Source organism: Melanostigma gelatinosum (assembly GCF_949748355.1).
Source record: "Melanostigma gelatinosum genome assembly, chromosome: 4".
NCBI lineage: Eukaryota > Metazoa > Chordata > Actinopteri > Perciformes > Zoarcidae > Melanostigma > Melanostigma gelatinosum.
Window position 1 is genome coordinate 27,673,604 of NC_136637.1, and position 13,426 is coordinate 27,687,029.

The window sequence follows — 13,426 nt, forward strand, 5'->3', positions numbered from 1 at the left end:
CTTCTGCCTGTAGCTGGTTGGATTAGAGGATACAATAATATTAACAGCACAGTTCAGGCCTGATTGTCAAGGGTTTACAGGGCCGATGGAAGTGCGTTATCTAAAATGCAATGTCATGCAGTGTGCTGGTTCAGCCGTTACAAATTCTTATTCTGTACGTTTAAGTTCCTGAGGCCTGGAGTGTTTGTTTGGGAGTAAATCGCAATTTCATCCTTTATTTTTTACCCCACAAAACTGTCATTTTTACTCCTCCAACTGGGCAGCAATTCAGTTTCAGCAAGCTCCAGACAAGCTGTCATGTCAGTACGATGTAAATACTTGATATATGTTTTTGTGTAAAATAAAGAATATTTATTGACTTAAATGGCATTTCTTTAAAATCACACTACACATGCTTCTGCTGTTTTATTATGTATTTATTTGCAAAATCCATTTGTTAGAGTAACACTGATAACGTCTGCGGACCTGATTGGTACGAAACATATTTGTAAAAAGACATTACAGAATGTGTACGAAGTCAACAAGAAACCTCAGTTGTCTCCAAGTCATTAAGTATTCCAGCAGGCATCATGAACAACAAACAGACAGAGTACCACAGTCAGTAATGCGAACAGGCCTTATGCTCAGTTGACCCTCCACAACCCCAAAAAGATAATACTATGACTTTGGCAGTAGCAGAAATGTCAACAGAGTATCATCACTCTGTGTTGCTGCACCAGGCAGCGGCGTTCTTGAACATGCGTAACCACGGGGAAGGTGTGAGGGACGGTCTGAAGGCCCTCGGGGCCCAGGGCCACTGCCAGCCCAGGGTGCAGCGCTCCGGGTGGGGCATCATGGCCAGGTGCCGCCCGTCCCTGGAGCAGAGCCCCGCTACGCCCTGCGGGGAGCCGTTAGGGTTCAGAGGGTACTCTTCAGTGGGACGACCCTGGTCGTCAAGGTAACGGACGGGGGCGAGCCCGCCAGAGATGATCTGGTCCTGGGACACGGAGCTACGGAACTGCATCAGACCTGTGAAGGAAAGAGGGTGGGTGGGGGGGGGGATCAATACCAAACACAGCTTTTGATTACAGAACACCCTGACCTGTGACGTGATGAGTCAGCAGAATAAATCAATAGATGTGTCCAATAACCATATTATTTCGTACAACACACATATTCAGTATGTTCCAATGCAAAGCATCTCAAATGCAGTATGCCAAAAACAGCATGTTCTACCGCCTCCGGTCGCATTTAGCAACATACAAGCTGCTCTGGCTCTTCTGACCCACAATCCTCTGCACAGCAAGAGGGCCAACGTTCATTGTGCAGTGTTATGAGGAAGTAGTACGTCTCAATTGAATGCATACTGCATGCAACAGCACATACTTTGTAAGGGCAGCTGCAGTATGTATTACAAGTAAAAAGAACGAGACGGGCGTATTCAGCAGAGTGCAGATCACCCACAATTGACTAACTCGTGTAGAAACCAATGGGCTGTAAGGCGTCGTAGAACACACTTAATGTAAACTCAAAAACAAGCTGTGACTTATGGAGGCAACTGGCTTGAAGAAACTTCATGCAATCTCGCCAAAAACATAATTAAACTAGCCACTCATTCATGAGTCCGTCAGAGCTTGATGCTTTTATCAAAACTGAGAACTGAGAACAAGCAGCAACTGTTCAACTCCTGTGACAAGTTAAGGACGAGCACACGATGCACTTGACAGAACTGCACCTTCTCCATGTGCGACCCAGACTCCCAGAGCCGAGCCCTCCATGCCTCTGAGCCAGACGGACGGGGACTCCTGGATCCCAACGCTGACGAACCGGGACTCAAACCTGCCGGACTTATTATGAGTCAGCGCCACTTCAGTCTCTGTGGGGGGGGGGATTGGAAAGCAATTTAAAAAACCAGCCACCTCTCTGGTGATAATGTTCATGTCTTTACGTATATCTGTTGCATCGTCTCCGCTCACTGCTGCAGTAGGAGTTTGCCTCTTACCTGCTCCTTCCTCTCCCACCCAGCCCAGCAGAGCGAGCAGCTGGCAGCCATTACACACTCCCAGGCTCAGCGTGTCGTCCCGCCGCCGGAATCGATCAAACTCAGCCTTGGCCTTGGGGTTATATGCAACAGTAGCAGACCAGCCTATCACGAAGGATGAATGGAGTTAAATAATGTGTGTAACAAAGTGGTCTATGATTGAATGTGTGTGTGTGTGTACGTATGGGTGTGTATGTGCCTTTAGCTGATCCCAGGACGTCTGCGTAGCTGAATCCACCAACGAACACGACTGCTTTGAAGGACTCCAGAGTTATGGAGCCAGAGCACAGGTCCTGCATGTTGACGTCCCACACCTACACGAAGACAAAGAGAGGAGTCACACACACCAGCTGCACAGCTCAGAGCAACAGTAAAGATCGAGATAGTTACCTCAAAGCCCGCCATGTGCAGAGACGCAGACATCTCTCGGTCTCCGTTACTGCCCTCCTCCCTGATCACGGCTACACGAGGCTGTCCTGAAAGAACAACACACATCAGAGAGCACGACATCAAGCATCAAGCACTCAGTGCTTACAACTCAAAGAAGAGGATTTTAAAATTGTATCTGGTTGGTATTCTGGCCAATTATGAACGGTCATCTATCATTATTTCTAACATATTATAGAACAACTGATTAATGTAGTAATCAAAAGAATAGTTGGAGTACTTGCACTACGTCTGAATGCACTAAATCGTTGTAAAAGGTGCCACTCCGCTTTGGTCTTACTGAGCTGGCTGATGCTGGGCAGTTCAGAGGGGTCAAAGGTCAGTTTGAAGTAGGGCTGCGTCCTCTTGGCAAGCCCCTCCTCTTCCTGTTTAACACACGTCTCATTGGCCTGGAGGCGCTCCAGCTGGAAACTGGTGGCCTCCCATGACGCTCTGAGGTCGGGCAGCGGCTCCCTCAGAACCTCCCGTCCGTCCACACGAACGCTGACCTGAGAGACGAGCGAGGGGAACGAACGGTCACCACAGATGAGATGAGAAGCGCCGACATGCGTGTGCTGCGGGTCGATGTCTCACCACAGCCTCCGGTCCAAAGCCGCAGGTTCTGCCGACGCGATGACAGAGCACGCCGGCGTCGCCGTATCTCCGACGCACCGTCTCGACATCGAGCTGTGAAACCTCCAGAACCAAACCCAGCTCCTCGCTGAACAGCAGCTCCAGGACTGTGCAGCAGAAACGCTGCATGAGTTCACGGTTACAGCTACGCAGTTTGCACCCTGCGAGTGTGAAACGCATCAGCTCACTGACCTCCAGCTCCTTGTGATGACAACTCAACATCGATGCCACGGTTTCCCGCAAACGCCATCTCCAGCAGGCAGGAGACGAGGCCGCCATCGCTGACGTCGTGTCCTGCGGTCAGAAGACGATCTGGAGGAAGAGAAATAATATCCGACTAAATAAAGGCGAAATAAATACAAATATGACAATAAAGAAAATACAAAAATACACAATAAAACCACCAGGTGGCTGTGTATCACAGCACAAAGCTGTGGCCTTTGAGTCGAGGAAGCGAAAGAAAGATTAGCTCACAGACTGAATCACGGTAAACAAAGCTCAGCTGTGTTCTCTCCGCTGTGCCTGCGCGAGCGAGCTCACCGTGTACGAGTTCCTGTGTGGTGTTGAAGCAGGCGGTGAACACTTGTGGCTGCTCCAGGTCAGGAGCGCAGTCTCCCAGCTGGCTGAAGCACTGAGCCAGGGCCGAGCCGCCCAGACGATGGCGGCCCGGACTGAGAGGAACCCACAGCAACACGCCTGCAGACGGCGGGCAAAAGGGCCAGAGGCTGTTACCAGGCTGAGCATATAGGACACGTAAAGCTAAAATGCACTAAATGTGTGTTTGTTTATCGCAAGTCATATTGTCATCACATTATTGAACATTATGGCACATCTCACATCTCACTCAGGTGTGAAATACCTTTTCCATCTGGATCCTCCAGGTCGGGCGTCACCGTGGCTGTGATGTCGGGACAAACGGCATACGCAGAAATAACCAGAGCACCTGAGGCAGACGTGGCAGGAAGTTAAACGGAGACACTCGCGAACACGCAAATACAAACAGCGACGCCTTTCACGTGCACAAAATATTACGGTTATTGCTCTCATTCCGAAAGAGACAACATTCCTTCTAAGCCGTTTACATGGCTAATGAAATAAATATATACCGCTAATATTCCCGTTGACATTCAGTTGTGCATACTCCGATTAATGCATCAACGACCATAAATGTGGGCTTTTCTTTAAGGCATGCATCTCTGCAAACCGCTGCTCGTTCATGACGCACATAGCTGGTCATGACCTGGCAAGAGGCCGCGTGACCTAAAGCCTGATTATATTCAGAATATCCAAACAGAGAATGCCGTTTACATGACATGGTGGAATATTAGCCTGCGTAGAAACATATTCAGTGAGCGTACCCGGAGCTTTGACCGTCTCTTTCCCCACTCTGGCGGCCATACTCAGAGAGTCCTTGCCCCCGTCGACGGCCACGCCCAGCTGACCCATGACCTCACACATGGCTTTGCAGGCGTCCCACAGACGGGCCCCCTCACCGGGCAGCTTGGCGGCCCACATCCAGTTTCCACTGCACTTCACATCCTGAAACACACGACCGAGAGAGTTAGCGAAATCCTGGACATCTATTTTAAGGCGAGACGCGACGGACAAAAACATTGTTCTGCTTCCAGTACACGTGTTCTTTCAGACTCGTAGTAAGAAAACATCCAAAATACACATTGAGGTGTTTATTTTACTACTCTGTTTACTGTTTATCTGTAGATTTCTCCAAAATTCAACAAAAGTCAGCATTAAAGAATGCCTCATTTGCATATTTAAACATGACATTTCATAACATTGTAGGTAATCAACTGGCTCAGTTTCATGGTGATATCTGTTTGTTAAAATGTCGACCCTATTCACAAGCAGCGCCTCCCTTTTCATACAAATCGTGTGTAATCTGAACCAAATGTAACCTGAAGATCGTTGTTATTTGATTCGGTAGACAGTGTGCTCTATCCATTGTAAAAGGACTGTTGTGATCCGTTGTGTCCGTGATTCTCCGCTCACCTTCAGAGCTGTGACTCTGGCAAACACCAAATTGGTCAGAGCCTCTCCGACAGCCATGCGAGCCCCGGCTGCAGGACACACCAGGCCTTTAATTGGCTGCTCGCCGATGGCCGTGGCTGCTCCCTCGAGGCTGAACGGCGACAGGGCGACGACAGCCACGTCGGCCAATGGGGTGTGAAGAGGGCCGACGCATTGTTGCTGGGCAACTAGCCCAGTCACAGACCGGTCCACCTGAGAGGGGGGAGGGGGGCGAAGACACAGTCTGCACAGACGTACTCATAAAGAGACAAAGACGATGTGAGACAGGGGTGAGAGGCACACCTTGTTGGTGAGATAGCGTTTGGACGCCACAGCAGGCAAACGCAGAACTCTGTCCAGAGCGTCTTTGACTTTGAGCCCGGCAGGAAGAGCCAGAGGCTGAAGAGTCGGCGCCACACGCTCCATCTTAAACTCCTTCTGTGGCATCTTGCCCAGGACCCACTCCAGCTGCAGGTCCACGGGACAGCGGGCCCCGTCTGCCCGATCGTCACTGCCTCCCTCGTCATCCACCAGCACAATCTGTGGGAGAAATGAGATTCAAATAAATACAGATTGATCAGTGTAATTAATGTGCATTTATTGACTTGATCCAGGCTGAAACGTGCCTTCCCGTCTCCAGTGATGTTTCCCACGAAGTCAACAGGACACTTCTCCCTCCGACACACCCTCTCCAGGAAGTCCCTGTCCGACGGACGGAGCAGCAGGGCGTTGCTCTCCTGATACTCCGCCCCCCACAGCTCCAGCACACTCAGTGTCGGGTCACCTTTCTATCAGAGAAGAAGAAAACATATGGATATATGTATAAAATAAATGGAGTCAGTGGTTAACACAAGCTAAAAGGATTTGAAACGAGTTGTTCGGGTTAGAAGAGACTAATCCTCATCACTGGGACTCCTTTAGCTCAGTGTCGGTGCCGTGAAGTCACGTGACCGTGCTGTAGTTTGTTTATAGCCCAACATTAGCTTTTTACTTCTTCGACATGAAGAAAAAAAAGCATTAAAAAATGAGATCTTAGACGACGAGACCAATAAAACCGGTTATTAAAAGCACTCGACAGAGAGGGCGGCTGATTACCTTGAATCTGCTGCAGTAGATTTCGGCTCCCGCTGGCTCACTGAGCTCCTTCAGCACATTACCTGAAGGTGATAACGTGACGTTAACTTCCGTCTCATCATCCGAGCGTCACAGAAATCCTGCGAAAGAGAAGCAGATGTTCCGTACCGTTTCCTCCCGCCCCCTGATCGTGTATACTGCAGATCGGGTTCCCGCCGCTTCTTTCCAGACACGCCCTGAGAGCTCGGTTCATCTTCTGCTCCATCTCAGCGTCTCCCCGCTGCACCGCACCCAGATCCCTGGCGCTGGAGTTGTCCCCCTGGACCTGCAAGCCACAACGTATTTAAAAAAAACAACAACTTCTACGCCAGGTGAGGTCGCTGCCGTGTGATTTACTGTTGGCGACCATACTTGTACAGAGGAGGCCGCTCCTCCTCCCACGCCGATTCTGTACACGGGCCCTCCGATCTTCACCACCTCCATTCCTGATCGGAGGAGCATAGGGACACCGCGAGTCATTCATCGATGAGTGTGTAAATGTAGCCTCTGCATTGATTGAACACGCTGAGCTGAAGCATTACCCGTCTCTGCCGCTTCTTTCTTTACGTGCGTATCTTCGATAGAACCGAGACCACCGCTGAACATGATCGGCTTGATCCACTCTCGCCGCTCTCCGTTAGCCAGCCGCATGCCGAAAGAACGAGCAAAACCTAGGAGGAGGGAATCAAAGGAAAAGATGAAACAATTCAACATCGATCAATCCGTCGGTAGACAGACAGAAAATCAATTTCAACAAATAAACAGATCATTTAACAGATAAATACAGAATGGAGTGTTGGAAGAAAACCCAGGCACGCTTCAGTGGGGCTCCTACCCGACAGGACAGGTTCTCCAAACTTGTTTCCGTAGTCCGAGGCTCCATCGCTGGCCTCAACGGCCACCTGCAGCGGTGGGGCGAAGCTGGAGGGATACTCCCAGCCCTCCCCCTCAGGCTCCCAGGGGAGATCGTAACCTGCGGCGACGGACAGCGAGAAACAACATACGCATCACTAACCATCGAACATTTCAAGAGAGGAAAGTGAAGCTCGCCGGTTTACAGACCTGGTATGTGCAGGTTGCCGAAGCAGTACCCGGCGGTGCCGGCGATGACGTGGCCTCCCTGTCCGGCACTCTGGACGTCTCTGATACGACCTCCTGTGCCCGTGGTGGCGCCGCTGAACGGAGCTACGCCTACGAGTCACACGGGTCGGATTAGGAAAAACTGAATCAACATTAGCCTCGTTCCAAAATGTTTTCCAATACGTTCCAATTACTCTCAGAGAATTATTCATACAGCATTTGTATTGGAATGATGCTGCACCAAACAGTTTGATCCATACAAGCGGTTCATCACTGTAATCACTACAAGCGGCCTAAACTCGGTTTAACACCCTTCTGAGGAAACTACTCCTAAATGAGACTTGTATTACACTGCAAGAGTTGTGTGAGCGTCTGTAAACACATGTGTTGATGTAGTTTTACTGTTAAACACAGCAACCATTTATTCAAATTCATCAAGACGTTTATCCATTTTCTGGTTCTCTGGTCTCTGTGAAGGCGCGTGAGAAAAACAACGTTTTCTTCAAGAATTCAAGCTTCAACACTGGGTGAGTAACTGCTATAACATGAATTGATTTGGGGTTGAAGTGTTCCTTTAAGTTGCATCTAAACACAATGGTGTGTGTGTCCTGACCTGTCGGGAAGTTGTGCGTCTCTGCGGTGAAGATGACGTGTCTTAGAGAGTCCCGTGTCTCATAAGGACTGGCTCTGGATGGATCTTTTGGGTAAAGGCACTCCAGCTTCATCCCTCTGATACCACTGGAAGCACACACACATTGAGTCAGTGTGAACAGGAACACACACACACACACGTCACTCCTACCTGCTGTTGTCGCAGAACTTGATGACATTGTTCGGGTTGCTGTGCCGCTGGGTGTCCATTATGAGACTGAAAAGAGTCTCGTTCTGCGGCTGCCCGTCGATCTCCATCCGCCCCCGGAAGAACCAGTGACGGCTGTGCTCGCTGCGACACAAAGAAAATCATAGAAAACCCACAGGAATAACCTTTTTTTAAAAAGCTGCAGAGCTCAACACAAAGCGCTCCCGCTAATCTCTTTGTTGCAGACAAACCCCACCTGTTGGACTGGGCGAGGTCGAAACACTCCACACTGGTGGGGTTCCTTCCAACCCTCTGGAACATCGACGTGTAGTAGTCCAGATCCCAGGAGTCAAAGGCCAGACCTGGAACAACAACAACAGAAAGCAAATGCCACCAAAGATGGAAAAACTTTTCATGAGCACGTCTTTTTCTGTAGAATTTGATATTTTAAAAAAGCACCCCAAACATGAACTTACAAAGAAGTTCGCACTCATTTAACACAAGATGCAAAATTAATCAAACACATTCACAGAGGATGTTCTGGATATATATATATATATATATATATATATATATATATATATATATAAATAGTACAGTATCCTAAGATTGCATATTTCCCCTTCACAGAGACAGTTCATTCTAAAGGATAATTACTTTAACATTCACTGCTTTAAGATGACGGCGTGTCACCTAAGTTAATTTGTGTCCCTTATATTAAACTCCACGTTAACTCCAGTGGGGAAACTAAATAGTGAAACCAACCCTTGAGGGGGAAACAATGAGAAAATCCAAGATGGGCTCTTTTTAATTACATCCTCAACTCACTGGTTGAGCACGACAGAGACGACAAAGTGTGCACTGAAATGATCCTCATCTGGTTGAGCAGCTTGAGAACATTAATGAAGCTGGGCAGCAGTGAATCAGCAGAGCGTGAACATAAGCACAGACCGGCCGCAGCGTCAAGTTAGAACGCTGCGGCCGTGAAGAGGAATGACCGGTCGCACAACCGTCCACTAAAGGTCTTGTGTGACGCCACCGACAGGCTCAGATTGGTGTTATAAGAACCCGAAAGAGAAATAAAGTGTTTCTCTTTAGCTTCCACTTTATCGGCTCCGTTTGTTGTGTCATGTGACACAACCGTGAAAGAGATTACAGAAAGCGTAGCTTAGTGTTTCCAATTTTGTCACTATGGCACAAAGAACATGGAGTCCAGGTTAACAAATATCAAAGTTCTCTTTTATGATCATTTGAAAACGTCTCACTGGGCTCCAAGAAACTGTGATTGACATGTTTCACCATCTTCTAACATTATGTAGACAAGTACAGACGCAGCCATGTATTCAGGATTACTTCAGAATCACAATCACAACACGTTGCAGCCGTTGAGAGGTGGTAGAACGTAAAATAGTCGTTACGATTACACTGTTGACCCAAAACTCATCAGCAAATTCAGATTTTTTTGAACTTATTGTCTCTGTTGTGAGAAAAGAGTCAGCTGGAAACACGACATCTGAAGCAGTCAGGTTCACGTCTCCAGCGTCCACATCCTTCATTCGGAGCCGTTTGTGTTTCATTCGCTTCCACATCACAGCAGACACACTGAAAACATTCATGCACGTGCAACATAATCAGCAGCAGCACTGCTGTCCTGTGACTGCAACCGACTAAGTGATAAAGTCACGCATCATGTGACATTATTACCTCCATCGGATAACGCAGTGGACTGAGGCACAAGGAGAGAGAGGAGAGAGGAAGGTTCAGTCAATCAAGAGGAGACTCGGTCCGAGTTACACAAGATGAAGAGGAGACCAACTGTCGAGAGAGGCTCACCCAGGTCCTCGTTTGCCGTCTCCAAAGCCGCCCGACCCTTCCCCAGGACGTCCACCTCAAACACCGGCTGCGGTTTGGTTTCCACGCTGAAGGAGGTGATGGGATGTGGATAGATGCATTCGGTCATGCTGTCGTACAGACAATCAATCAGCCTCTCTACGTCTCCGTCGAGCGCCTTCGCGCTCTCGCCACTCTTTGGCTGAAGGGGAAGAGAGAGACGGACGTCATCAGACTGAGCGGCAGGAAGTGAAAAACACAAACCTGAATCAGTGCTTTAGAAGACGAGTCGTCTTTGTTTGAGCACCTTGATTAGGAACCGGCGAGACAGCTCGACCCGCGTGACGTTAGAGAGGCCGGCGCTCTGGCAGATGGACACGGTGTTGGTGGACCAGGCGGTGGAGAAGTTCAACCTGAAGAGACAAACAACACAAACAAGAGTTTAAAAGACATTTTCTTTCTAAATGTCTGATCTTTACAAAGTCGATGAGTGATGGTGTTTAATAATCGTGATTATGATTTTTGCCGTAAGTGAGCAGCTCTGTCTATACTCGCACAAAGGACTTTTCTCCAAAACGTACAAAACGAATGAACTGCGAAGAATTAAAAAGACAACGAGTATAACCGTCACAACGCCATAAACCAACCTCAACAGTAACATCATATCTCATAGTTGTGGACTACATCATTGCCTTTCTATAAACCCTATGAAGGAAGAAGTCAAGTATCAAATGCATTATGAAGAAATGAAGGTTGAGTATCTTGTAAACAATTTGATTGCGTCACTGTCTGGCGCTCACACCTCGCTGCTGCCTCACTAAACCAGCGCTTAACTGCAGGACAAAAGCAGAGCCTCAGCGCGTAATAGAGCTCGTTCATCAGACTGTGCGAGTACCTGGGTCCAATCTCCACCAGTTTCTCCTCGCCGCCATCAGTGAGGTTTGGTTTGTCAGACAGCGGCTCGGCCTGCAGGGGAGGACGGAACAACCAGAGGAGAACCTCCGTCTGCTCGGCACCGAGACTCTCGCAGCCTGCAGCAGGAAAACAACGAGGACACGGCAACGTGGACAGATGGAAAATGTCTCCAGGCTACAGAAGGTGAATCTACATGCATCTTAGGCCCAATCTCCACACTGAAGGACTTTGAGAAGCGTTCCTGTCCCACCGGCAGACTGGCGAGTGTTTGCGTTGTTTTTTTTTTTTGCCCTTTTTGAACACGTTCCGTGAGTCCACATTTCTGAAGACTTTGCCTGAGGGAATTACCCACAATTCATAGCAATTTGACATTAAACATGTGGTTACCAGGGGGAGTAAATAGATTATTTGACATTTAAGTCTCATCTCGTGAGGCAAGAGCCTGGAAAACGTTAAAACGTAAAAAGTATAAAATAAATTTCCAGAATTGTGCAGAACATGCAAAGTGTTGTCCCGTTTGTATTTCTACCATTTTGAGCCCTCGCAGCCTCTCTCACTCAACCTTTTACCAGGTGATGTCAGTTAAGCCCCTGAGGGTTCAGGGTTCAGGGCTTTAGTGGGGACCAGGAGGCGGAAGTCCTAAAACCTGCATTCTCTCTACTGACCACCAGGGGGCGACTCCTCTGGTTGTATAGAAGTCTATGAGAAAATGACTCTACTTCTCTCTTGATTTATTACCTCAGTAAACATTGTAAACATGAGTTTATGTCTCAATCTCTAGTTTCAAGTCTTCTTCAATACAGCATGATGTTCATTTAGTAGATGATGGTCCATTTAGAGTCACACAGACCATAAAGCAGGGGATGCTTTAGGGCGGGGCTACCTTGTGATTGACAAGTCTCTACCAGAGCTGTTTACTGCGTCTACGTCACTCCTCCTCAGTCCTAATATGGTCACTTCTGTTCACTGGTTGCAAAAGCCAAGCTGATTGGTGGGGACACTGCGATTGGGCCACAGCGTCTTCACCACCGACCTACGAGGTGTCTCACACTCACCCGTCAGCTCCACGTTGTAGCACAGCTCCGAGGCGATGGACAGCTGGGGGTGGAGCTTGGCGGCTCTCTGCACGGCTCGCCCGTTCACCACTTCGTTACTGTAGAACCTCACTACCGCCATGACTGACGCAGAGACGGGAGGAATAAATACAAAACAGAGACCACAAAGATCCATCACAGGAAGTCAAAGATGATGACTTGTAGGCGATGACATTGATGAACCGCGTCTAAATATTCTGACGTGATGGATCACTGAAGTCAAAGCTGGTGATTAATGAGGCGGACCTTTATCTCCAGATCGCTTCAGGTCAAGAAGACAAACCAGCGATCAGACATCAGGCCTCCAGAACCAGGAGGTACGATCACGTCACACAGGTTTTATACTCTCTACACTGACTCCGTTTGTTTTAGCACTCATTCTAACATCCGATTACCTTTAAGGCTCCAGATGATATTTTAGGCTATTTTATCCCATATGAGCCTTTGCAGAGTTCTAGATCCTCGGGCAGAGGTCTTCTGTCTCTTCTGAAGTCCACGATTTAAACTAAATTCCAGATGAATTCCAGATATAAAATATTTTACAACAAAGGTGAAGTAAACCACAGCGGTTCCTATTTTCAGCTAATTGAACTTCAATTTACTAAGTAGTACTGGTGTATGTGTTAGTAGTGGTGGAAGAAGTACTCGGATATATTACTTCAGTAAAAGTAAAATAACTTAAATCGTACTTAAATAAAAGTACAAAAGTATTGGCATCAAAATATACTTTGAAGTACCAAAAAGAAAAGTACAAACTGTGTAGAATGGCTCATTTCAGAATAATATACTTTATTGGATTTTATAGATCCTTTTAATAACTTTAAATACTTCCATAATAATTATAATGTATTAGTAAATCTGCAAAGTAACTGGAAACTATAGTTAAGATAAATGAAGTAGAGTAAAACTTATATTTGCCTCTGAGATGTAACGTTAGTGGACTAGAAGTATAAAGTTGCCTGAAATGTTCATACTCAAGTAAAGTACAAGTACCTCAATATACTTAGTTACAGTACACCACTGTGTATTGTGTGATTATTGAACGCTGTATATTTTAATTACACTGTAAGTTACATGTAAAAGCCCAACTAGAGAGAGAAGCGTTGAACATGACATTAAACCGTGTGCAGCACATCAGCTTGTGTCCCATGTTTTGTTTCTTCTAGCTAACTAAGCTAAGAGGCTAAAAGCTACCACAGTTAGCAGACCGCGAGTGAAAGTTAGCTTCACGTACCTGCAGCAGCTTCAGCCGTTGAGCGTTTCGTTTAGAGATGAAGAAGAAGAAGCTGAGACGCCTCGAGGAGTCCTGGAGGAACTTCTTCTGAACGGACTCACTGGTGGAAGTCTGGCTGGTTCAGGTCTGCAGACTGACAGGATGGACCTCCACACACACGTGAGAGACGCTCCAACTGTGTGCGCATGCGCAGCCTCTGTGACTGAGTGGGAAGTGGTTACAGGTGAAGAAATCACTCTTTACTGCAGAAACACTTT

At 47.6% G+C, this 13,426-nt stretch overlaps 1 protein-coding gene across 2 annotated transcripts; it reads right to left on the reverse strand.

The window, feature by feature from the left end:
- Window positions 1–408: 408 nt before the first annotated feature.
- Window positions 409–13,310, reverse strand: pfas (phosphoribosylformylglycinamidine synthase). Of its 2 annotated transcripts, XM_079267873.1 has the most exons (28): window positions 13,170–13,310; window positions 11,897–12,019; window positions 10,822–10,957; window positions 10,234–10,339; window positions 9,930–10,128; window positions 8,353–8,458; window positions 8,100–8,240; window positions 7,911–8,035; window positions 7,280–7,408; window positions 7,053–7,190; window positions 6,760–6,888; window positions 6,590–6,663; window positions 6,347–6,503; window positions 6,200–6,261; window positions 5,731–5,892; window positions 5,408–5,644; window positions 5,087–5,317; window positions 4,438–4,618; window positions 3,939–4,022; window positions 3,620–3,775; window positions 3,272–3,391; window positions 3,041–3,186; window positions 2,748–2,955; window positions 2,411–2,496; window positions 2,220–2,334; window positions 1,982–2,125; window positions 1,715–1,855; window positions 409–1,008 (listed from the first exon to the last, which is right to left on the reverse strand). In XM_079267873.1, the coding sequence occupies exons 2-28, from the start codon at window positions 12,015–12,017 to the stop codon at window positions 698–700; spliced, it is 3,945 nt and encodes a 1,314-aa protein (XP_079123999.1). In that variant the 5' UTR covers window positions 12,018–12,019; window positions 13,170–13,310; the 3' UTR covers window positions 409–697. The 2 variants fall into 2 exon arrangements, with proteins under 2 accessions (XP_079123999.1, XP_079123998.1); XM_079267872.1 differs by having other exon boundaries at window positions 1,715–2,125.
- Between the last annotated feature and the right edge of the window lie 116 nt (window positions 13,311–13,426).

What these genes read in the sequence shown, in the direction of transcription:
- pfas (XM_079267872.1), bottom strand. Translation starts at nt 12,017, where the DNA reads ATGGCGGTAGTGAGGTTCTACAGTAACGAAGTGGTGAACGGGCGAGCC. An exon ending in GACCTCGCCCAGTCCAACAG is followed by an intron (nt 8,241 to 8,352) that starts GTGGGGTTTGTC and finishes TTTGTGTCGCAG; the next exon opens with CGAGCACAGCCGTCACTGGT. An exon ending in GCCCAGCATCAGCCAGCTCA is followed by an intron (nt 2,497 to 2,747) that starts GTAAGACCAAAG and finishes TTGTTCTTTCAG; the next exon opens with GACAGCCTCGTGTAGCCGTG.